This window comes from Eurosta solidaginis, chromosome 1 (genome assembly GCF_040869045.1).
Source record: "Eurosta solidaginis isolate ZX-2024a chromosome 1, ASM4086904v1, whole genome shotgun sequence".
NCBI lineage: Eukaryota > Metazoa > Arthropoda > Insecta > Diptera > Tephritidae > Eurosta > Eurosta solidaginis.
In genome coordinates, this window is record NC_090319.1 from 111,274,466 (window position 1) to 111,300,662 (window position 26,197).

General features: G+C 37.1%; 1 protein-coding gene across 1 annotated transcript in view; it reads right to left on the bottom strand.

Annotated features, from left to right (window-relative positions):
* LOC137236728 (probable cytochrome P450 313a4) overlaps window positions 1–26,197 on the bottom strand; it is a 50,470-nt gene that overhangs the window by 17,786 nt on the left and 6,487 nt on the right. The window contains exons 3-6 of the mRNA XM_067759697.1: window positions 19,841–20,026; window positions 12,463–12,532; window positions 12,275–12,389; window positions 12,026–12,184 (exon numbers count right to left, since the gene is read on the bottom strand). Of these exons, the coding sequence (XP_067615798.1) occupies window positions 12,026–12,184; window positions 12,275–12,389; window positions 12,463–12,532; window positions 19,841–20,026 (530 nt within the window). The remainder of the gene's footprint in view (window positions 1–12,025; window positions 12,185–12,274; window positions 12,390–12,462; window positions 12,533–19,840; window positions 20,027–26,197) is intronic.

Genomic DNA, 26,197 nt, shown 5'->3' on the forward strand with positions numbered 1-26,197 from the left:
TGCGGTAAATCGTTGTCTCCATTTAGGAGAGAGGAGAAGTGTTCCCTCCATAATTTAAGTTATCTCTGGACATCAGTTCCAAGGTCGCCGTTTTCGTTCTTACAGGAGTTTGCCCCGGTCTTAAAACCTTCCGTCTGTCGCCGAATTTTTTGGTAAAATTTTCGGGTGTTATTCCTGGTGGCTAGCAGCTCAAGCTCCTCGCACTCACGTCTTTCTGCCTCTGCTGTTTTCTTCCTGAAAAGGCATATCGCTTCCCTTTTTAACTCGCGGTAGCCTTCACACACTCCTCTTGTTGCGCTCGCTTTTAACGTTGCCCTGTAGACAGCGTCATTTCTTTCGGTTGCAACGCGGCACCAGTACCAGTTGGTTTTCCGTGGCCGCCGGTAACTAATTTTTTCCTCGGTGGCGGAGATATGCTCCCACTGCTCCTGTATTCCTTCAGGCTGAGTTGTGCAGGTGTGAGAGTCGAGTTGCGAAATCATTGGCAGACTGTCGCGATTGCAGCCTTTCGACGTCTAGCTTTCCTTGTCTTTTTTGTTCCTTGGTTTTAGCCGCACTGAGGCGGGTACGTATTTTGGCTGCGATGAGATAATGGTTCGAGTTGATGTTAGGTCCTCGGATCGTGCGCACATCTAAAACACTAGAGGCATGCCGTCCGTCTATCACAACGTGATCGATCTGATTACGAGTATTTCGATCAGGGGAAAGCCATGTAGCTTGATGTATCTTTTTATGCATGAACCTCGTGCTGGATATGACCATGTTTCGAGCACCGGTAAAGTCAATCAGCCTCAGTCCGTTAGGAGAAGTTTCATTGTGTAGGCTGAACTTTCCGACTGTAGGGCCAGAAACACCTTCTTTGTCCACCAAGTCGGCAAGCACGACTTTTATATCCTGACGGGGGCAGCGCTCGTATGTGCGTTCCAATTGTTCATAAAAAGTGTCTTTCACCTCATCGTCTTTCTCCTCTGTCGACGCATAGGCGCAGATGAATGATATATTAAACAATTTAGCTTTTATACGGATAGCGGTGAGACGCTCGTTCACAGGCGTGAACGCCAATACTTGGCGACAAAGTCTCTCTCCCACCAAGAATCCGACGCCGAAACTGCGCTTATTTGTAAGACCACTCCAATAGATGCCACGGATTACCGTTATGCGAATAAAATTAATATGATCTGTGAGATCTGCTCAGCTGAGTATAACTATTATACTCAGCGTGATTTGCACACCGATTATATTACATTTGGTAACATAACGGTTGGTTGTACAGGTATAAAGGAATCGAGATAGATATAGACTTCCATATATCATAATCATCAGTATTGAAAAAAAAAAATTCATTAAGCCATGTCCATCCCACTGTCCGTCTGTTAACACGATAACTTGATCAAACATTGAGATACCTTCGCAAAATTCGGTACACGGGCTTATTTGGACCCAGAATAGATTGGTATTGAAAATGAGTGTAATCGGATGATAACCACGTCCACTTTTTACATATTATTTGGAAAACACAAAAAACCTGATAATTTAGTAAATTATACATCTAGAATGTTGAAATTTGATCTGTGGACTTATATTGAGACACTTGACAAAAATTTGAAACATTTTTGAAAATGGGCGTGGCGCCGCCCACTTGTCATAAAATCAATTTTACAAATAGTATTAATCACAAATCAAAAACCGTTAATCCTATCATAACAAAATTCAGCAGAGAGGTTGCCTTTACTATATGGAATGCTTCGAAAATTAACGAAATCGTGTAAGGACTTTTATATAAAAGATGTTTAAAGGGGTCGTGGACGAATAAAATAAGCTTTGCGAAAAGAGAGTTTTATATCAATAATATTTCTTTTCCCAAGTGGAATTATAACAAGAAATAGGAAAAAATTCAAATTGTTGAAAATGGACGTAGCACCGCCTTTTTTATGACTAACAAATTTCCCATGTTTTAGGAGCCATAAGTCGAAGAAAAATTACCGGATCGTGATAAAATTGGGTTTCCTTATAGCAGGAAATATTTCTAGAAAAAATGAACGAGATTGGTTAAAGACCATCCACATTTATACAAAAGGGTCGTAGACGAATACAATAAGAGCTTAAGACTAGTGGTATTTTTCTTTCTAAATGGAATTATAACAAAAAGATAGAAAATATTAAAAAAAAACTGTAAATGAGCGTGGCACTGCCCCTTTTTTGTTTAAGCAGTTTTCTTTGTGTCGAGAGCCATGACTCGAAGAGAAATTAACATATCGTAATGAAATTTGTAGTACAAATGGACGGGATCGGTTTAAGACCACTCCTACTTTTGTAAAAAAGAAGTTTAAAAGAGTCATAGACTAGAATAATAAGCTATATCTTAGCGAAAAATAGTATTGTTTGAATGATATTTCACTTACTAAGTTTTATTGTAAGAGCACATTGGGAGAATTTTTTTTTAAATGGACGGTGCCACGTGTTATGTAGAAAGGTAATTTATCTGAAATGAACTGTACAATTTAAGCTCACGCTGAGTATATAATGTTCGGTTAAACCCGAGTTTAGACACCCTTACTTGTATGTAACTGTTTTTGTTTTCTGTTTGGGACTTGAAAATTTTGTCCACCTAGAATATGCAATAGTCACACTGTGGGCCGCCAGATAATTACAATACTACTATAAAATATCTATTTATCTATCCAACTTTAAAATTGCTTTATTTCTCAAATTTCAGAAAAGGTAATAAAAGATGTGGCTGAGTTTTGAGCTACGTAATATTCTAAAGCTTATTAGTCACCGCGAAAAGGAAATATCTCAAGCAAAAGTTTGCATATTTTCTTATATTTCCTAAAGGAATATATATATAGCACACCTAGATCAAAAGGTTTCTAACTCAAACATCTTAATTTCAATAAAAACAGATATCTGTACTCTACTAAATATTAATTCCACTTCTCACTATTATAGAAGTCTAGCAGTTGTTTGCTTTCCTGAACATTGTGATTTTTTGAGTTGATGGTTGTTTTGATCTGGGTGTGCGATATATGTATGTATCTACGTATATTTGACCAAAACTAAATTCTTTGATACTTCTTCTTTTGCTTTTTTATACGAATTTTTGTATTTGTTGAGTAGTTTAATTAAGATTTAGCATAGTATGTAATAACTAGAAGTCGGATTCGTATGCAAAGCCATATTTTTGTTTGTGGTCCTAGAGACCTTAGACCAAGTTACAAACTCGTTATGTGTCAGAAGGATTAATATATCCCTGATAGGTTTTGTGTATTTCATGATATTGTGACGAATATTAGTGACACTAAGTGATACTCACATCCCTATTCTGATGCTAAGTAAATGAAGTCACAACAACAATAAAGCAGACAGTCACTTGTATCTACATAAACGAATAAATCATTATGTCACACACATATGTACGTACACGCAGCGGAGAAGCAACGCACAACCATATGCATATATCTGAGATACTCCCGAAAGTATGCAATGAGAGAAGCTATAAATAAAATCGTGCATCTGTAGTTACAGCTGAGAAATTTGATAGCTGATGGCCAACTAGTAGATTCTGGAAATGGAAGCGCTTAGAAGATGCGAATGAGGAAATCAGGAGTATAAAAGGCGGCAACAGTAGATCCGCGATAATCAGTTGGATTTAAGAGGCTATCTAGCGAGCAATAGCAGTATTATTTTGAAAATCAGGTGTACTGTTATTGTAAAGAACTTTAATAAAGGCCATTTTGCATTATTGAATAGTGGAGTTATTTATTCAATAGTTTAGTGATTCGAACTTAGCAGAAGATTGCAACTAAGAGGATTTGCAGTAAATTTGTTGCAATTGGTGTCAGAAGAGGAGTTGTTGTTGGATAAATTCCGAAGATTGCGAATACAACTTGGACATGGCAAAGTGGAGTGAATTGAAGATCCAGCAGCTGAAGAAGGAGTTGGAGAGCCGTGGATTGAATACAAGCGGCATTAAAATCGAACTTCAAGCACGACTACGAGAGGCAATGGAAGCAGAGGAAATTAACGTGGAAGAGTATGTCTTTCTTCTTGATGGCGAGGAGACAACAAAAATTTAAGAGAAAAATGAAACATCGCAGACAGTTACGAGCACAGACTTGAACACGATTTTGGCTGCAATATCTGCTCAAACATCGACAGTAACATCCAAGATGGAAGCACAGGAGGCACGCATTTCAGAAATGTCGTCACAAATATCAACCGATATGTCAAAACTGCTCGAAGTAAAAAAGACAGATATAACATCTCAACTGGAAGAAAAGGAGACACGCATAACATCAAAGATTGAAGCACAAGAAACGCGTATTTCAGAAATGTCGACACAGATTACATCAAAGGTGGAAACACAACTGAAAGAGCAAGAGGCACGCATAACAGTACAACTCGAAGCGCGAGAGGCGCGTATATCATCAAAACTCGAAGAGCGTATGGACGAGAAAATAACGCAGTTTGAGGAAAAAATCGAAGCCGAGGTGGATGCTCTCAAAGCAGGAGTTGCAATTAAATCGCCCAGCTGCTTCAGCGGGTAATACGAAGCTTAAAACTCCATCTTTTGACGGTTCTGTTCCTTTCCAGGTCTTCAAGCTACAGTTTGAGAACACCGCAGCAGTGAACAACTGGAATGCGGAAGATAAAGTTGCTGCACTGTTCGTGGCATTGAAAGGGCCTGCAGCGGAAATCTAACAGACGATTCCAGAGTACCAACGGAACAGTTAGGAAACATTGATGGCGGCTGTCGAGAGACGTTATGGAAGCGAGCATAGAAAACAGATATTCCAAATTGAGTTGCAAAACCGGACCCAAAAAGCTAACGAGACTTTGCAGGAGTTTGCCTCAGATGTTGAAAGATTGGCTCATTTAGCAAATGCGGTCGCACCCGTGGAATACACCGAAAGGGTAAAAATCCAGAGTTTTATAAACGGCATACGGGACGTGGAAACGAAGCGAGCTATATACGCAAACCCAAAGCTGACATTTGCTGAAACGGTATCACATGCATTGACTCAGGAAACTGCCTCCCTATTGAGTAAACCAACATATAAGGCTCATCGTGTGAAAGTAGAAAGACCAGAGTGGGTAGACACAATTTTGGAAGCATTGAAGGGTACGCAGCAGAAGAATAATGATGCAGTCAAATGCTTTAAGTGTGGAAAGCCAGGGCACATTGCGCGTTATTGCAACACCAACCCTAACAGTTCCAACAATGAGGGTGGTCGTAAACGCAGAGCTGAAGGATATGATCAGATCTCCAAGACCAATCAATCGTTAAACTAAAGCGAGTCAGCCGCAAGGGCGAAACCAGGCCGCACCAATGTTGTGAAACATCAAATTGACACTGGAGACGCGAGACGCGAGGCCGATACGTCAAGCGCCTCGAAGTGTTCCTCTGGCAAAACGGGAAGTTGTGAGTCAAATCGTACAAGAAATGAGCGACAGCGGCGTCATCGAACCATCAGCTAGTCCATGGAGCTCACCTGTGGTACTTATGGGAAAATAAGGTTTTACGTGGACTACCGCAAGTTGAACGAGGTCACGTATAAATAATAGTTTAAAAAAACTAAAAAACCCGCTTTTATAGCAAACCGAACTAAAAAATAGAAAATAATTTTCAACTGAAAAGAGTTTATATTACAGTAGTAGAAGGTCAAACAATCGTTTATAGTTAATCACCTCAAAATAAAATTATAATAAAATTTAAGTTATTAACAGAATAATTTAATTCACAGTAAAACGCGTGGGGTTCTTGATATTGAATGTTACAATCATTCTATTGGAAGGAAGATATGAAATGTAGTCAAATGCACCCCACGCTTTTTACTGTGAATTAAATTATTCTGTTAATAACTTTAAACTTTAAATTTTATTATAATTTTATTTTGAGGTGATTAACTATAAATGATTGTCCGACCTTCTACTACTGTTATATAAACTCTTTTTAATGGAAAATTATTTTCTATTTTTTAGTTCGGTTTGCTATAAAAGCGGGTTTTTTTAGTTTTTTTAAACTATTATTTATTTTTAATTTTTTAGTTCAAGTAATTTTAAAAGGTGATAAAACCTCGAAACGTCAGGGGTCCATGTATGAATCCAAACCCACGGCACCGAAAAGGGCCAAGACGCAGGGAGGCTGGACGCGGTCTTTCGCCGAAATTGCCAAGGGTCGGCAGATCATTGGCATTATAGACGAGAGCAGCGAAGATGGCAGGATCCCGAAACAACAGTGGAAGTGGATCGAGGCCGCGCTCGCTACGGTGACCGTTAAGGTTAAGAAAGACAACCCTGGTCCGCCATCTTACACCGATGCAGGGTGGTTCCAGGGCAATGTCAAGCTAATTGCCTGTGACAACGCCAGATCGGTCAACCTCTATTGGGCCGCCGTCACGCTGATAGGGGTGGTATATCCGGGCGCGCTCTTCAAGTTAGTAGCGGCGCGTGATATCCCCTCACGACCAAGGGCTAGACCCTGGGTTCCAGTGACGCCAATGGACGCAGCTGACATCCTGGAGCTGCTCCAGGAGTACACCCCGCCACAGGTTTGGAAGTCAACCCGGATAAAACCGAGCTTGTTCTCCTCACGAGGTGGTACAAAGTACCAAATCTTACACCGCCAAGAATTGGGGGTACGTTCTTAGCGTTTAGCGCTCAAGTCAAGTACATATTTGGGAGTCATTCTGGATAGGAAGCTATTATGGAGTGACCATATAGTGGAGCGATCCAAGAAGGCAGCAGCAGAGCTGTTCACCTGCAAGAGGGCAATTGGCACCTACTGGGGATTCTCCCCTAAGGTGACCTACTGTATTTACACAGACATTTTGCGCCCGATTCTTCTTTATGGTGCCTTGGTCTGGTGGCCTGCACTAGCTAAAAGTACCTATCTTAAAATGCTTCAAAAGGTGCAACGGAGTTCGGAGCTCTGCATTACCGGGGCTCTTGGCTCCACTCCAGATTTCGTAACATACATGCATGGATACATAGATACATCCATTACATTATGTGCAAGGTTTCAAATCTATGGCCATTTGGGGTGGTCACAAGTTGAATTGAACTTATGTCCGTTAACCTTATGTGACCCCACCATCACATTATTGTATTGTCATCGAACCTTGATACGTGTGCAAAGTTTCAATCAAACTTAAGGCCATTCAAAGTGGTAATAAGGCCAATTGGCCTTATGGTCGTTGACCTTATGTCACCACACCATCACATTAATGCATTGCCATCGAGCCTTGATACGTGTGCAAAGTTTTAATCAAACTTACGGCCATTCAAAGTGGTAATAAGGCCAATTGACCTTATGGCCGTTGACGTTATGTCACCACACCATCACATTAATGCATTGTCATCGAGCTTGATACGTGTGCAAAGTTTCAGTCAAACTTATGGCCATTCAAAGTGGTAATAAGGCCAATTGACCTTATGGCCGATGACCTTATGTCACCACACCATCACATTAATGCATTGTCATCGAGCCGTGATACGTGTGCAAAGTTTCAATCAAACTTATGGCCATTAAAAGTGGTAATAAGGCCAATTGACCTTATGGTCGTTGACCTTATGTCACCACACCATCACATTAATGCATTGTCATCGAGCTTGATACGTGTGCAAAGTTTCAGTCAAACTTATGGCCATTCAAAGTGGTAATAAGGCCAATTGACCTTATGGCCGTTGACCTTATGTCACCACACCATCACAATAATGCATTGTCATCGAGCCGTTATACGTGTGCAAAGTTTCAATTAAACTTATGGCCATTCAAAGTGGTAATAAGGCCAATTGACCTTATGGCCGTTGACCTTATATCACCATACCATCACATTAATGCATTGTCATCGGTCCTTGATACGTATGCAAAGTTTCAAATTAATCAGACTTCTAGAAACCGGTGAAAATTAAGCTTAAAAATTCCGTTACACAGATACAGGCCAAGCTAATAAAAGCGTGTTAAAAAAGGGCTCCAGTATGCTCTTTCGTAGACGTGCCACGCATCCACTTCTATCATTAATAAAGGAATGCGTTTTTCGCATTATGTGCAAGGTTTCAAATCTATGGCCATTTGGGGTGGTCATAAGTTCAATTGACCTTATGTCCATTAACCTTATGTCACCCCACCATAACATTATTGCATTGTCATCGAGCTTTGATACATGTGCAAAGTTTCAATCAAACTTATGGCCATTCAAAGTGGTAATAAGGTCAATTGACCTTATGGCCGTTGACCTTATGTCACCACACCATCACATTAATGCATTGTGATCGAGCCTTGATATGTGTGCAAAGTTTCAATCAAACTTATGGCCATTCAAAGCGGTAATAAGGCCAATTGACCTTATGTTACCACACCATCACATTAATGCATTGTCATCGGTCCTTGATACGTATGCAAAGTTTCAAATTAATCAGACTTCTAGAAACCGGTGAAAATTAAGCGCAAAGATTCCGTTACATACAGGCCAAGCTAATAAAAGCGTGTTAAAAAGGATAGCTACCCATTGCCAAGAATTGACGACACTCTGGACTCGCTCTCTGGTACGAAATGGTTTTCCACACTGGACTTGAAAAGTGGCTATTGGCAGGTGGAAGTGAAAGAGGAAGACAAAGAAAAAACAGCCTTCAGCGTCGGAGATGGTCTTTGGTAATTTACAGTAATGTCTTTTGGACTTTGTAATGCACCAGCTACTTTCGAGAGACTCATGGATCAGGTATTGAAAGGACTGCATTGGAAAACATGCTTGGTTTACCTGGACCACATCATCGTATTGGGCAAGAACTTCGATGAGCATCTTAAAAACTTGGAGGAAGTTTTCCAGAGAATAGCTGGCGCTGGTCTGAAATTAAGTCCGAAAAAGTGTGCGCTGTTTAGAAAGGAAGTAAATTATTTGGGTTACAAGGTAACGACAGAAGGTATCCGTACAGCGAATGAAAAGATAGAGGCAGTAAAGGAATGGCCAAGACCACAGAATTTGCATGAATTGAGAAGTTTCCTTGGGCTGTGGACATATTACCAGCGATTTATACCAAACTTTTCCAGCGTAGCCCATGAGCTTACAAGAAAAAATAAAGCTTTTGAATGGAAGAGGAAGCAAGAAGTGGCTTTCCAAACATTGAATGAGCGTTTGTGCACTGCCCCAATGTTGGCATATCCGATTCCAGGAGCGTTTTATCACAACTGGTCGATGGACAGGAGAAGGTAGTTGCATACTACAGCCGTTCGATTGGAACACCAGAGAGGAACTATTGCGTTACACGGAGAGAGCTGTTGGCATTGGTAGAGTGCATTAACCATTTTCACAAATACCTCTACTGCCAGCGATTCCGCGTCAGGACAGATCACGCAGCGTTGAAATGGCTTCTGCAGCTCCGTAATCCAGAAGGACAATTGGCACGGTGGATCGAGCGACTACAAAGCTATGACTTTTCCATTGAGCATCGGAAAGGTAGGACCCATGGGAATGCCGATGCAATGTCACGAAGACCATGTCTTTTGGAATGCAAGCACTGTTCAAAGGCCGAGGCTAAAGAAGACATTATAGATGTCCGGCTAATGGCTATAACGTGTACGGATGAATGGGACAAGGAACAACTAAGAAAGTGTCAGCTAGAAGATACAGATCTGTCACATGTTATGCAAGGGCTCGAACGAAACGAAAGACCAAACAGAGAAGAGATGTTAGCAGAGAGTCCCATTGCGAAGTCATATTGGGCACAGTGGAACATTTTAGAATTGATATCCGGTTGCTTGCATCGAGTATGGGAGAGTGAGGATGGTCAATGCAAGAAGAAACTGATAGTTGTTCCCAGAAAGAGGATTCCTAACGTGCTCAGCGAGCTGCATAATGGTCCAAGCGGAGGTCATCTTGGAATCACAAAGACGCTCGAGAAGATTAAACAGAGATCCTATTGGGTTGGTTGCTGTCAGTCGGTCACTGAGTGGATTGCGAACTGCGAGGTTTGCAGCAGAGCGAAAGGGCCCAAAACCCGAAGTCATGGCCAGATGAAGCAATATAACTCAGGTGCGCCATTTGAAAGGATCGCTATGGATGTCGCAGGTCCATTTCCTACTAGCAACTGCGGAAAAAAATATGTACTGGTGTTTATGGATTATTTCATCAAATGGCCAGAGGTATACCCAATCCCAAATCAAGAAGCGGAAACAGTAGCAGAAGTGTTTATAAACAATTTGGTTGTAAGGTATGGGGTACCAATGGCGTTACATTCTGACCAAGGCAGGAATTTCGAATCAGCTGTGTTCCAGGAAATGGGTAAATCATTGGGCATTCGAAAAACACGGACAACTGCATTGCATCCTCAGTCCTATGGTATGGTGGAACGTTTCAATAGAACCTTGGAGGAGCATTTAAGGAAAATAGTAGACAAGTACCATAAGGAATGGGATGCCCGCATACCATTATTATTGATGGCTTACCGATCAGCAGTGCAAGAGACAACGGGCCAAACTCCTGCAAAAGTAATTTTTGGCAATGACCTTCGGCTGCCAGCTGATTTGAAGTTTGGGATAGATGCCGATGCGGAGGGAAATGTCAAGAAATCCACTGGTGTCTTGGAAGAAGAGCTGAGAGAGATACACGATATTGTAAGGCAACGAGCAAAGATTATGAGTGACAAGATGAAAGCCAGATACCATAAAGCACTTAATTCGGAAGGTTTTCAGGAAGGGGATTTGGTGCTGTTATACAACCCACAACGAAAAAGGTTTGTCCCCGAAATTGCAGTGTAATTGAGAAGGCCCATACAAAGTTGTAAAACGAATCAACGATGTAGTGTACCGCATACAAACTATTGGCAAACCACGAACCAAAATGAAAGTGGTTCATTTGGAAAGGCTGGCAGCGTTTAGATCGAGATATTTGTCTGATCGGGACGATCAAACTTAGGTGGAGGGCAGTGTGAAGAATATCAGTGACACTAAGTGATACTCACATCCCTAGTCTGATGCTAAGTAAATGAAGTCACAACAACAATAAAGCAGACAGTCACTTGTATCTATATAAACGAATCAATCATTATGTCTACACATATGTACGTACATGCAGCGGAGAAGCAACGCACAACCACATGCATATATCTGAGATACTCCCGAAAGTATGCAATGAGAGAAGCTATAAAATCGTGCATCTGTAGTTACAGCTGAGAAATTTGATAGCTGATGGCCAACTAGTGGATTCTGGAAATGGAAGGCTCTAGAAGATGCGAACGAGGAAATCAGAGAGTATAAAAGGCAGCAACAGTAGAGGCGCGATAATCAGTTGGATTTAAGACGCTATCTAGCGAGCAATAGCAGTATTATTTTGAAAATCAGTTGTAGTGTTATTATAAAGAACTTTAATAAAGGCCATTTTGCGTTATTGAATAGTGGAGTTATTTATTCAACAGTTTAGTGATTCGAACTTAGCAGAAGGTTGCAACTAAGTGGATTTGCAGTAAATTCGTTACAATATGATATGAGTGGTGTTGTCCCAATGACATTTGTTATCGACGAGTTATCGGTTTTTAATTAGTTATCGAATTTTTACAATCCAATAACATACCGATAACTCAATGATGTTGCTATAGATAACAAACGGAAAACTCGTTGAAATCGGTTGTTACTGATAACCAGCTGATTAAGCTCTTTTCAAAAAGTGCCGGAATTATACCGAAATAGTCCTAAACTATTGCCGACTTGGTTCAATGGTCACAAAGCATTTACGAAATAAACGCGAAATAATTGCGAAATGACCCCGCAGATATGCGTACTAGTAGTTCCTACATATATATTACGAAAAGGTTTCGAATTTGATACAGAATGATACCATTCATAGATGCACATTTCATTCTTTTTCACACATACTTGGCACTCACGAATTTTTTTCACGGACATAAGTTTTACTCATTTCTGGCTATTTTTTTCATATATTTTACATATTCAATTGCATAGAAATCCGAGCTCTGGTAATAACCCTAGGATCATTCAGCTTTGATATAGATATATTTATTAAATTCTTACCGCAGCAATCATTGTGAAACATTCAATTTCGACATCTGTGGATGTGAATTGTCCCTGGTGCATAGCTTTTAAAGCCAAATTTATAAGCGTCTGATTGCTTTCTTCATATTCTTCTAGTTTATCCGATTCAGCTAGTTTATTCATATTTTCTTTTATTAGCTGCAACAAAAAATAAGTTAATTATATTTTAATAAGTAAGCAAATTGTTGATTTAAATTTTAATTATCTATACGTTACTGCAATACTTACTGAACGCACCACCCCTCGTACATATTTTTTTGTTTTGCGATACAAAGGCGTTTCGGTTAGGAAGCTTAAGCCCACTGCCGAATAGACAGAGTTCTTTGCCATGCTGTTAACTAAGCTATAAGTGGAATAATGCACATATGGATTCTTATATCAATACGATGGTTATACATGGGTAAAAATTTACTTACATGTTAAAAGAATCCATCATCTTATTGTACTCCTCAGAGCCTTCGTCCATCTTCAAACCCATTATTGTTACTGCAAGTTAACAAAACATATATATATATATCTGATTACTATTTTTACATGTTCCTTGCCCTTAGACCAAAGGGACATTTATTTATTATGAGCCGTTGCTCGATATTTGGCAAATTACTCAACGTTTTCTCAGGGTAGCTGCTGGTTTTTTTTTTGTCAGATACATTTATAAAAACTAGATTCGCCCAGTGTTTTAAATTCAATTACTGCAGTGGTCATTAAGGATAAAACATAAACCTATTAGCATCATAGTCTTATCCTTTCTTACCTTTTCCTTTCTTTCCTTTTCTTTTCTTTTCTTTTCTTTTCTTTCTTTTTCTTTTTTTTCTATCATTCCCTTCCTATCCTTTTAATTCCTTTCATTTCTTTCCCTTTCCTTTCAATCATTTCTTTTCCTTTCCTTCCTTTACTTTTTTCTTTCCTTTTCATTCCATTCCTTTCCTTTTTTCCTTCAATTCCTCTCTTTTATTATTTTATTTTATAACATTTTATTTTAATTAATTTTTATTCTTTATTTAACTTTGTTCTACTTTATGTTATCTTCTTTCTTTATTTTAACTCTGTTTTGGGCTATTTATTTATTTATTAAACTAAATAAACATTTTTATTTTTTTTCATTATTATAAATTTTTTTATTTTATCTTATTTAGTTTTATTCTTTTTAAATATATTTTCATATTAAAATGTTTTTAATGGCCTGAGAAGGAACGATCGAAACACCTATAATTTTTCATAACAGAATTTTATTTTGACCGTAAAAGGCGCGCACAGTTTTTAACTTGCTTATTTGTACATATATTTACTTAATTTAATATTTTTATATATTTTTTTATTATTTTATTTTATTTTTTTAAATTGTATTTTTTACTATTTTATTTTGTTATATTATATTTTATTTTATTTATTTTTTATTTATTTTATTTTACTTTATTTATTATTTTAATGTATTATATTTTATTTTATTTCATATTATTTTAAATAAATAAATAAATGTAAGTCGCGATAACCTTCGAAGAGATCTAAGGCCGAGCTTCTCTTCCAATTTGCGTCATGCTCCTCTTGATTTTCCCTACAAATTGGCCGAACGGGACCTACACGTTTTATGCCGACTCCGAACGGCATCTGCAAGGCAGATGCGTTTTCACTGAGAGCTTTTCATGGCAGAAATACACTCAGAGCGCATGCCAAACACTGCCCAGGGGCGACCCCGCTTAGAAAAATTTTCTTCTAATTGAAAAACCTTATTTCTAAAATTTTGATGTTGCTTTGCCCAGGGCATACTGTGTGGTAGGCGGAGCACGCTACCATCACACTACGGTGGCCGCCATATTATTTTATTCTACTTTATTTTAGTTTGTCTTATTTTATTTCAGTTTTTATTATAACTTATTTTATTATTCTATTTCTTCATGTTTTATTTTTTTTTTTTTTGTTATTTTATTTTATTCGACTATATTTTATTTTATATCATTTTACTTTATTTTATTTCATTTTACATTCTTTTTTTTTTTAATTAAATAAAATAAATTGTTTTAAATTCATTTTCATTTAACTTTTTTAAATTTTCTTTTTTTTTACTTATTGTACTCTTCTTTATTTTAATTTATTTAATAATTTGGGAAAAATTTAAACAACGTGACATCAGGACGGACAAGGCGACAGCTGTTTCGATTATACCTTGTATCTCTTCAAAGCTAATCTATATTTTAAAGTACATAATAAGCAAACATTTTTTTCTACTAAAACGAATTCGAAGAAAGAAAAGCTGGCTGAATGAAAGTTGTTGGAAATGTTCTGAATTTATTTTAGCTATGTATAAAGGAAAAACATTTTTTTCCATAAGAAATTTGTTAAAAATGATAATATAGGTGTTAAAAGTTCATTTTAGGCTAATTTCTCATAATTTAAGGCTGATATCTCTACTAAAATTCAAAAACACTAGAGATAATAATACAGATTCTGAAATGTTCGTAAAATACCTTTAAAGTAAGCCCAATATGATATTTTTTATAATTCTATCAGAATCTATGAAGATTTTTTGGTCAAACCCTACATTCAAATGCAAAATATCTATTTTGCAAAAGTGGGGACTTCGAAATCGGACAATGTTTCTTAGACGGCCCATACATGACACAAAAGCCATGCGCAAATATGAAACGACGGAATTTGTGCAAATAAAAATTTTGACATAACGGCTCAAAAACATTGCGCAATATTCATTTTTAATGTAGCGCGACAAATGAAACATGTGTTTTAATTGTATAAAAAAGGCACTAATTGTATAAAAAAACATTATTTATTTTCCACAGTGCTTGTAATTCACAGTATAAGTCGAAAAACTCGCACCAGAAGCGTTTATTTTCCATTGTATTTATAATATATATATTTTAGTTGCAAGACCAGCTCAACTCATTGCAGCACTGCGCAATATTCATTTTGCAACTAGCGCAACAAATGTAACATTGTTATAATTGTATAAAAAATTATTATGTATTATTGAATTTGTGTGAATTCCTGTTACAAGCTGGAGATGGTCTTAAGCCTTCGATATTAACATTTTTAAGCAACAATTACTGATGTTATATTATCAGAAACCACAGGTAAACTCTGTCACATTCACCACACACGAAGAAAAAAGCATGTGCAATATTTGCAGACATGCGTAAATATCAAAATCGTTTTGATTTTAGCACAGTTCTCTGCGCAAATAGCGCAACCTGTGCACACACCGGGCAAATCGTTGCGCAAATTGGTGATTGGCACAAGGATACTTGAGCCGTGTAATTGGCGTATTATAATCATCTGTAAATTACGTTTTTGCTATACTCCTGAGAGCAAAACATTTGAAACGTCTCGCTTAAACTTATAAGTTAAAAAGTAACCAATCACAGCATTGATGACGGAGTGGGGTGTGATCAAAGTCCGACGATAAAAGTGACGCAACTTTTTGATGAACATTTCAACCGTCATATCGCGAAGATTACCCTGCAAAAATCGCGAGTACTCCATGCATGCATGTATGGAGTACTCGCTATGGACCAAGCGAGCGCTCCAAAATTAACCACAATTAATACAAAAAATATGGTCCAATTAACATTGCGATGTCCTAGGGCTGGACCATATACTCCAGCTCCGCATTACATCAGAGTAATCCATGGAGTACCCACAGTCCAATAAACATCGTGTCGTGATTACAATCGTTAAAAACGAGCAATGATCGGTTTACAATATGTTCGTGTAGAAATATGACTTGGTCCATTGCTGCATTACAGTGGAGTATAATGGTAAGTACTCCAGTGGACCACATGATCCAACGATTTTTGCAGGGTAGCAGTAGGTTTGTTTATAAATCACCGGCTACTATACAAATCATACTTTAACTCAAGCATACATACGTCCGGCGCACAGTAGGTCGTCACGGTCAGGAATGAATAAAAAATTAAGATATAATTATATATATTTACATCTCTTCTGTACTTCTGTGATGGAAATCCACTGATTTTGATGGCATTGTGTGTGTGTTTTGAGGGTATTCGACGTTATTCAAGAATTTGGTCCGTTTACTTTCTTATCTTTCCTGGATATAAACCGGGACCGACCTAAGTGAAGTATTTTTCTAATAGACGTAAATATTGGTTATAGATTTGCTGATTAAGTGAGGTTATGTAAGTGACTTCACCTTTATTCTTTCACTAGGAACTATACCACTTACAAAAATAACTATAAAGACGCTTATGATGAGAAACCCTTTGACAAAGTTGGTTGGTTTTTCGTCTAATTTGTCTGGAGTAGTATGAAGGGTGACCGCGCGTCCCGAAAATCCGGGACATATCCCGGACACATGTTGATGAAATGTCCCGCCGTCCCGGATATTTCCGAAATGCCCCAGATTTTACTAATTCGAAGTAAGACGAGAAATGTGTTGCTTGTTTTACTGAGATTTTGAAAATCGTTCAATTCTTTTTTCCATTCCAGCTCATAACGCTAACTGGGAGCGAGTGTTTTCATTACTAAATTCCAGAGATTGGAAATAATTGTTAACAAATATTATTTTTTTGTTTGTTTTTCAATGAAAAAAACCATAAAATGTAAAACAAAAAACCCCAATCAACAAAAAAAGGTGATTTTTAAACTTTTTTTTGCCTTTCAGCAACACAAAAATTTTATTTTTGAACATAATAAAGTGAACAAGAGCTTATGAGTTAAGCTTTACAAGTAATAGTTTTTCGAGCATTTCATCGCTTAAGTTTTACCTCCTTTCATCCAAAATTAAATTCAAAGAAGAAAATGATCTTTCTACTGATACTTGACTAGCAGGAACACCAAGAATGACTAAGGCTAATTCAAACAGCTCAGGAGATGTAAGGCGAATATTTTGATAATAAGTAAAAATGTCTTCATATACCGGCAAGCGTGAATGAAGGCCTTAAAAATTGTCAATTTCAGAAAATATATTAGTAAGTTCGGAAAATGTATGATGACGAACTACAGCTACTATATTTTGAGCCATCTCACTCAAAAAGGTACTGAGTTTCGAGCTTTGGTGAGCGATATTGAGCTCCTGGTCATCAGAGCGGTTCTGGTGTAATTGTTCTCTATTGTTTTATGAGACGTTGATTGCTCTAGAGAAGAAACAGGATTTATTTTAAATAAAGAAATCGCAGATAGTGAAACTGAACATAATACAATCAGCTGTGCGTCTCGGCAAAACCGGGAGAAAGTACAACTGAGTATAATATTCTTTATTAAAATTTTGCATCCTGTAAGTATTACCTGCTTGAGAATGGAAATTTGTTTGACAGTAGCTTTTAAATTTGCCTGAACTAATGATTTTTGCGGTTCGGATAGTAATAAATTTAAAAGAGGATGTAAATAAATAGCGCTAAGCAATATGAAGTTGCTAAGGAACAAACTTTCTCTGTTTAATAGAGCGTTTTATAAATTATGTTGCATACTGCTTTGCTCCCGTTCTCTTAAATTTAGCTTTAGCTCCATCCATATTTTAAAAAAGATCACAAAGAGGTACCTAATTGTTCTTCCTGTAGTTTTTTGGTAGAAACGAAAAATGGTTCCAATGCCAATACATATTCATGAATCCAGTCGCAGTCAATTATAATTGGCAATGTTTCTTCTGCATCCACAAAATCCCTCAATTCCAATACCTTTTTTGCCATAAGGTAAGTGGAATTCCATCTGGTCGTAATGTCTATTGGCGGAACGGCCCTATTGCACGCATTCAACGTTGTTCTGCACAAGCAAATGTTAGCATTTCAAATGTTTCCACATGCAGTGCACTAACTGTGGAATTATTTTACACTTTCACTTTAATGGGATCTGAAAATTTAGTGCACTACCTCCGTGTCAGCCATAATAAAATTGCGCTTTATAGAATGGCATTATCATACAAATTGCGGCCGCCCATCTTTTGTTAAAATTTTTATTAACGAATTCTTAAAGGACTCTGGTTGTATAGAGTATGAAATTTTAATTTTCTTTTTTGGTGGTTCGCTATTTTCGAAATTAGCTCTGAAACTGTCTAGAAATCTTCCGTTCTTCGTTATAATGTGGCGTTTAAAATTTGTCAAATGTTCGCCCCCCAATTTACTTTTGCGCATTTTAAATTGCAACTTTTTTTCTTCTTCGTTATATTGGAAAACTTCTCTAATCAGCTTATATACGCTTCAAATGTTTTTCTCAGACAAATTTTTTATAATATTATTTTCGTTTGAGTTGTTCAAGTTTTTCAAAACAATAGTGAGACAAAAAAATTTTTTTTTGTATTTGAATTTTAGTTTGCAACGAATATCTGAATATTTAGCTTAGCTTTCATGCTATTTTCAAAACCTTTTAAATTGTTAATAGATATTTTCGATGTCTGCTAAATTCACAATGAACGGACGAAAGGAATCGTGTCGATGTGGAAAACATGACGCCATCATTTTTTTTCGACATTTGTCAGACCCTATGAATGTTAAACTTCTAAAACAAATTGCTAGTTCACAGAAGTATGGACTAGGTAAGAAAAAAGTGGACAAAGATTGAACTGAAATTTAAATTTGATTTGTGTTCTGAAGATTTGACTGAAGCTATGTATCATATGTATATATGTTTCTCATGTCTATGGGATAATGCAAGAAGTTTTGACTGAATATTATAATTTGTAATGAAAAACTACATTAAATGCGGATAGTAACATGAATCTGTGAATCGTATATAATTTTACTCTTGTGCTTAAAAACAAGCAATTGCCAGCTTCCAACTTTTGTTGCAAGCAAAGCATAAGGAGAAGAATTGGACATTTGCTTTCGATAAGGGTGCTTTCACACTTTCCAAGTGACATTATTTTTCCCAGTCGTTGGTAACTTTTCTAACATTTTTCACAGTTAAAAAGTGTAATTTAACATATGAATGGGATACCAAATATGTTAGAAAGTATATTTATTGTATAGTGAGAATGTTTATGACAGTGATTCGCAAAATTTTGTATGCGAAATAAACTTCAATTGCCAAGTCCGAAGTTCCTTCATATTTACAAACGCTACATCTTGCGTGATTGTGGCGATGCTACTGGAATGCATAAGATTGCGTTGAACGCGTCTCTATGAAAACCTTCATTGTGTCTCGCCCAGGGATGCACCTTAACGTTAAGCTAATCGTTTATCAAAAAATGTCCACCGTTTCCGTTGAAACACTTCGAAATATTAGCGATAAAGAAATTATCAAGATAAATTGTATCTCGTTTTTAACCATAACGAAAAGCTTTCGATAACGTTAAAAACGTTAACAAAAACGTGATACTTTATGTTTGAATTGTGCTAGCAATGCTATAGACATGGTGAAGAGTAAGGCGGTAACAGCAAGCGGACATACACACAAACTCCATGCAATTTGTTTGTGTAATTCGTTGGTGGTAATGTCAAAAATACTCTGAGAAATGTTCGTACTGTCAAAATTCATGAGAAAAGTTGCAATCAGCTTGGCTAATGCTTTCACCTTTAATGACTACGCCATCAAAATGGATAATATAGCATTGCCAGCATAGTTTGAAATTAATAATCAACATAAACGATTTGATTTCGTTTTGATATGGCAGAACATGAAACAAAGTCAATTCGTTAATTTGACATTCTTAACGTTAATAAACGAAACGAAATGACTTTGTTTCGTTTATTAACGTTAATTATCGTAACGAAATGATATCGGTTCGTTGGTTAAGCATGCCTGGTCTCGGCCATGACTGTACATATGTATGTGGATCACGCAAATGCATACTTTTTTATATAAATAAATATTTGAATAAATACTTACAAATACTCAACTGTAATCCAAAAGCTTTCAGGATATCTAAAACATTTTGCTCACCGCAGCCAACGACATTTGTTAACTTTTGTTTGACCCTTTTAGCATTTCCATTGAATAAGGGGAAGAAACTCATAATATTGCTATGGCTGAGAAATGGGCTGATAATTTTTCGATCGGCTCTCCATTTTTTCACTGAATTTTGGAAATAAAAAAGTTAATAACAAAAACTGTATGTATATAAAAAGTTATATTAACAAATATTACACCGTGCGAACAAATTCTAATAATCTTATAAAATATCTCAAAATTCATTGTACATTTGAACATTACGCCGTATCCATATATGTATTTATGTAATACTCCTATATTGCTACAAAAGGCTAGGTACATTCCCAAACATCAGAGTGCCGATATATTGCTGTTTAAACGTTTTTGTTTTTGTATTCAACAATCGAATGTATTTGTATTTTATTAAATTTTTCCTAACACAACAATTTGGCAAAATTATTTTATAGTGCTAGTCAGAACAGTGACAGAGAACAAAAGCGAAAATTCAAAGAAGATAATTTGTAAACTAAGACATAATGATTACAATAATAGGGACGCAGAACAGAAATAAGAATAACGGGGATTTTGCAATGGTATTACATTAATACTTATTAGGTTCTATCCTTAGAGAAGATAGGAGGTGGCAGGAAAAACGGATAGAAGATCAGTAAAGAGAGTCAGTTGAAGAAGGAGAGGGTGAGTCAATGATAAAACAAGATTAATTCTTTTTTGAAATGCAGTGCATTACTTATTTGTCTTATTCTGGCTGGAAGGGAATTCCGAAGACGGATCGAAGTAACGAAGAATTGTCGTTCAGAGGTTATCATACGGTGTTTAACATGTGCAAGAACCATTTTCCTCGTAGAATGAAGAAATTGAAGCTTTCGATATAGGTAATAAGGCTCCTTCGTGTAGATAATCTTATGTAAGGTAATAAGTGTTCTAACCTTTAAAAGGTTGTCAAAAGAAATGTCTAGCAACTTTGCAGAATAAGAGGAAACGTCATCAAGTCTATTCAGCCCGTAAACGTATCTAGCAATGTTATTGCAGGCAACATTAAGCTTCTCTTTACTCACAGCGTCACAGTTGGAAAACGCTTTGGATAAAAGTAGTCGAATATGTAGCGGAGAGAAATACTGCGTCAACCACGGTGTACAGAGCATACCGTAAATTTTTCCTACGGTACTAAAGATATGGTCTTTCCAGGTCAATGTTTTGTTAAAAACTATGCCAAGATTTCTTGCCGTGTTAACATATTCTATAACAGAATCTTCAAACATAATATTGTCTAAGCCATTTGTAGCTAGCGGCTTTCTAGGATTTAGACATAAACCGTTCGTAGATGCCCAGAATGTACCTAAATTTAAATTTTTTCTTGCCACACTTATGCTGCTACCATTGTGAATTCATAGAAGTGGCGAATGTTTGATAAAAACGTTCACAATACTAAACAGCCTCGATCACCTGTTCAATCGCTGTTCGATTACTTAAATTATTTGCTAAATTGTGTTTTTCAAACATTTTTGTAGACGACCGGTATATTGCATTATTTACATATTTTAAAATGTTTGCTTACCTCGTTGCTCACATTTAATCCATTAACTAGACTTTAGAAATGAATTTTAATATGTAGTTTGATTTTCTGTATACACATTTAAAAGCAAAGCTGATTTGAAACACAAATGGGCAATTAATGGCACTTCAATTTAATAACCGCTTGCAAAAAAAACAGGTCTTTCTTCCATTCTCTGGCCATTCGCGATAGCCTTTCTCCCTCTCAGCTATTATTTGACAGGTAGGTATGGCAATGGAGGATTAGAAAGATTTTTCACTTGTATGAATTCAAAATGGCTGTTGCAATCACAAAAATTTTATAGGCTGCCTTGTTTCGATTTTGAATTCAAAACACATTGCGAGCATTTTCTATTAGCAATATAGGAGTATTAAATATATGGGAGCGTATTAATTATTTTTGTGCACCCGCTAAAAACATATACATAAATCTCTCATGTTGCTATAATACGATTTACCATTTTCGAAATGTTTATCAGATTTTTTTTGTAACTACAGTACTACTTACATATTTTGGATATACACACGTAAGTTCAAAAGATATAAGGAAGGGAGTTTGGGTTCTTTAGATTCGCTAAACACTACATTTGTAGACAATTGACAACAGGTTTGCTAATTCTTCAGCGAGCAGTGTCACCTGTGCAATGCCCAAGTAAAAAGGTAGAAATTTGTCACTGAACATGGGGTGACTTAATCAAATTTTTTCTACTTTGGATTGGACTGGTTTAGATGTGACAGCTAAAGCATTTTCTGTGTATTGAGCTAAAATAGGTACGAATTGATGCAGTTCTACGTTAGTGCTCACCAAGTTGAATTTTATAAATAAATAAATGTAAGGTGCGAATAACTTCCGAAGATATTTTAGGCCGAATTGCGTCGTGCCCCTCTTAATTTCTGCTACAAATTAGCGAGACTGGACCTACGTCTTTTATGCCGCCTCCGAACGGCATCTGCAAAGCAGATGAGTTTTCAGAAACTTTTCATGGCAGAAATACACTCGGAGTGCTTGCCAAATAACTGCCGAGGGGTGACCCCGCTTAGAAATTGAAAAAAACTTCTAATTGAAAAAAACTTGTTTCTAAAATTTTGATGTTGCTTTGGCCGGCGTGAACGCTACCACCACACCAGTAGTTCCGAATAAATATTTTTTATTTGCTCGGAATTGTTATAGCTAGAAACTACACTGCAAAGCACCTGGATGGGTATTGGGCCAAAGCATAAGAAAAAAAGTGATTTCTTCATTTTCTAAGTAAACCTACATAATATGGTAAACGATTTCGAATTCGAAGTTGTACCCTTCGTAATATATTTACTTTAATTTCTGCATGGACGTGGTATGCCCTCGTTTTCCCTTATGATTGGTATATGTACATTGTTTTTTTGTTTTTTACCCTCATATAACAGGTTCGGTAACAAGTCAAAATACAGATCTTCGATATATATAGAGGGACCATTCAAACAAAAGCAGGCAGGCGCGCCCGCAATGTTACATTTTGAAACAAATCCGAGCTTCGAAAGCACATACCTATAACTTGTAGGCTTACTTCGAAAATGGAAGAAATTTGTTTTTTGCTAGCGGCTCCATCTTTTAAGATTTGACCCAATAAACAGAAAAAATTGGATTTACCTGTGAGGTGTTACATTTTACTTGATTTTACTGGTACAATTCTGCAGATTTAGAATTTCCAATAAGTTTTTTCTACTACTCTGAATAATTTTTTTTTGAATTGGTGTTTCCATGGCGGAACGATACAATGTGGCAGCATAGGACAGCTGATTATAAACTTTTTTATTTGATTTGATTCCGGCGCAGTACGATTTTGAAATTTGTCCATCGAATTTACAAAAACAAAGTAGGAATGGAATGTTTATTTATGTTTGTAGGCATGTCACCATGCTGCCACCTTGTATCGTTCCGCCATGGGTGTTTCAGCCATTTTTAAAAAGATATTAGCTTCTGAAGTAATGCCTTCAACAACGAGAAAAATGAATACGAACGATGAGCTACGTAAAAAATATTGTACATTTTTTAGTTACAAGAAGTTGGCTCACAGGGATCCAGTTTTACTCCTAGCAGTCTGGAGAGGATGTTCCTGATTCTGAAATAAACATCCAGATAAAAAAGTTTGGCAGAAAGGTTCTAAGTTTAAAAAGTATTTGTGAATGAGGGCATACATCCACGCCGTTCTTTACGGTGGGAAACATCAAGGCAGAAAAATGTGTGAAAGAGTGTCTTCAGAAACGTTTCCTACCATTCCTACGCTGTCATAATGGTACAACTATATTTGGCTCTAGCAGATTAAGTTCGTGTTATCTAAAAATAATTCGAAGATAACAATGTGCATTATGTTAGTTAAAACTTGAATCTATCCAACGTGCTTGATTAACGGCCAATTGAACGATTTTTGATTAAACCCTGCAAAAATTGCGAGTACTCCATGCATGCATATATGGAGTACTCGCTATGGACCAACCGAGTGCTCCAAAATTAACAACAATTCATACAAAAACAAGTAAGGAAGGTTAAGTTCGGGTGTAACCGAACATTACATACTCAGTTGAGAGCTATGGTGACAACATAAGGGAAAATAACCATGTAGGAAAATGAACCGAGGGAAACCGCGGAATGTGTTTGTATGACATGTGTATCAAATGAAAGACATTAAAGAGTATTTTATGAGGGAGTGGGCCTTAGTTCTATAGGTGGACGCCATTTAGGGATATCGCCATAATGGTGGATCAGGGTTGACTCTAGAATTTGTTTGTACAATATGGGTATCAAACGAATGGTGTTAATGAGTATTTTAAAAGGGAGTGGGCCTTAGTTCTATAGGTGGACGCCGTTTCGAAATATCGCCGTAAAGGTGGACCAGGGGTGACTCTAGCATGTGTTTGTACGATATGGGTATCAAATTAAACGTATTAATGAGGGTTTTAAAAGGGAGTGGTGGTTGTTGTATAGGTGGTCGACTTTTCGAGATATCGCCATAAAGGTGGACCAGGGGTGACCCTAGAATTTGTTTGTACAATATGGGTATCAAAAGAAAGGTGTTAATGAGTATTTTAAAAGGGAGTAATCCTTAGTTCCATAGGTGGACGCCGTTTCGAGATATCGCCATAAAGGTGGACCAGGGGTGACCCTAGAATTTGTTTGTACAATATGGGTATCAAAAGAAAGGTGTTAATGAGTATTTTAAAAGGGAGTAATCCTTAGTTCCATAGGTGGACGCCGTTTCGAGATATCGCCATAAAGGTGGACCAGGGGTGACCCTAGAATTTCTTTGTACAATATGGGCATCAAACGAAAGGTGTTAATGAGTATTTCAAAAGGGAATGGGCCTTAGTTCTATAGGTGGACGCCGTTTCGAAATATCGCCATAAAGGTGGACCAGGGGTGACTCTAGAATGTGTTTGTATGATATGGGTATCAAATTAAAGGTATTAATTAGGGTTTTAAAAGGGAGTGGTGGTTGTTGTATAGGTGGTCGCATTTTCGAGATTTCGCCATAAAGGTGGACCAGGGGTGAACCTAGAATTTGTTTGTACAATATGGGTACCAAAAGAAAGGTGTTAATGAGTATTTTAAAAGGGAGTAATCCTTAGTTCCATAGGTGGACGCAGTTTCGAGATATCGCCATAAAGGTGGAGCAGGGGTGACCCTAGAATTTGTTTGTACAATATGGGTATCAAAAGAAAGGTGTTAATGAGTATTTTAAAAGGGAGTAATCCTTAGTTCCATAGGTGGACGCCGTTTCGAGATACCGCCATAAAGGTAGACCAGGGGTGACTCTAGAATTCGTTTGTGCAATATGGGTATGAAACGAAAGGTGTTAATGAGTATTTTAAAAGGGAGGGGGCCTTAGTTCTATAGGTGTTCGCATTTTCGAGATATCGCCATAAAGGTGGACCAGGGGTGACTCTAGACTTTGTTTGTACGATATCGGTATGAAGTGAAAGGTGTTAATGAGTATTTTTTAAAAGGGAGTGGGCCTTCGTTCTATAGGTGTTCGCCTTTTCGAGATATCGCCATAAAGGTGGACCAGGGTGACTCTAGACTTTGTTTGTACGATATGGGTATCAAATGAAAGGTGTTAATGTGTATTTTTAAAAGGGAGTGGCCCTTCGTTCTACAGGTGTTCACCTTTTCGAGATATCGCCATAAAGGTGGACCAGGGGTGACTCTAGAATGTGTTTGTACGATATGGGTATCAAATTAAGGGTATTAATGAGAGTTTTAAAAGGGAGTGGTGGTAGTTGTATATGTGAAGGCGTTTTCCAGATATCGACCAAAATGTGGACCAGAGTGACCCAGAATATCATCTGTTGGATACCGCTAATTTATTTATATATGTAATACCTGCCACGATTTTAAGGGTTTTTTATTTCGCCCTGCAGAACTTTTTCATTTTCTTCTACTTAATATGGTAGGTGTCACAACCATTTTATAAAGTTTTTTCTAAAGTTATATTTCGCGTCAATAAACCAATCCAATTACCTCACCATGTTTCATCCCTTTTTTCGTATTTGGTATAGAATTATGGCATTTTTTTTAATTTTTCGTAATTTTCGATATCGAAAAAGTGGGCGTGGTCATTGTCGGATTTCGTTCATTTTTAATACTAAGATAAAGTGAGTTCAAGTAAGTACGTGAACTAAGTTCATTAAAGATATGTCAATTTTTTTTTGCTCAAGTTATCGTGTTAACGGCCATGCGGAAGGACAGACGAACGACTGTGTATAAAA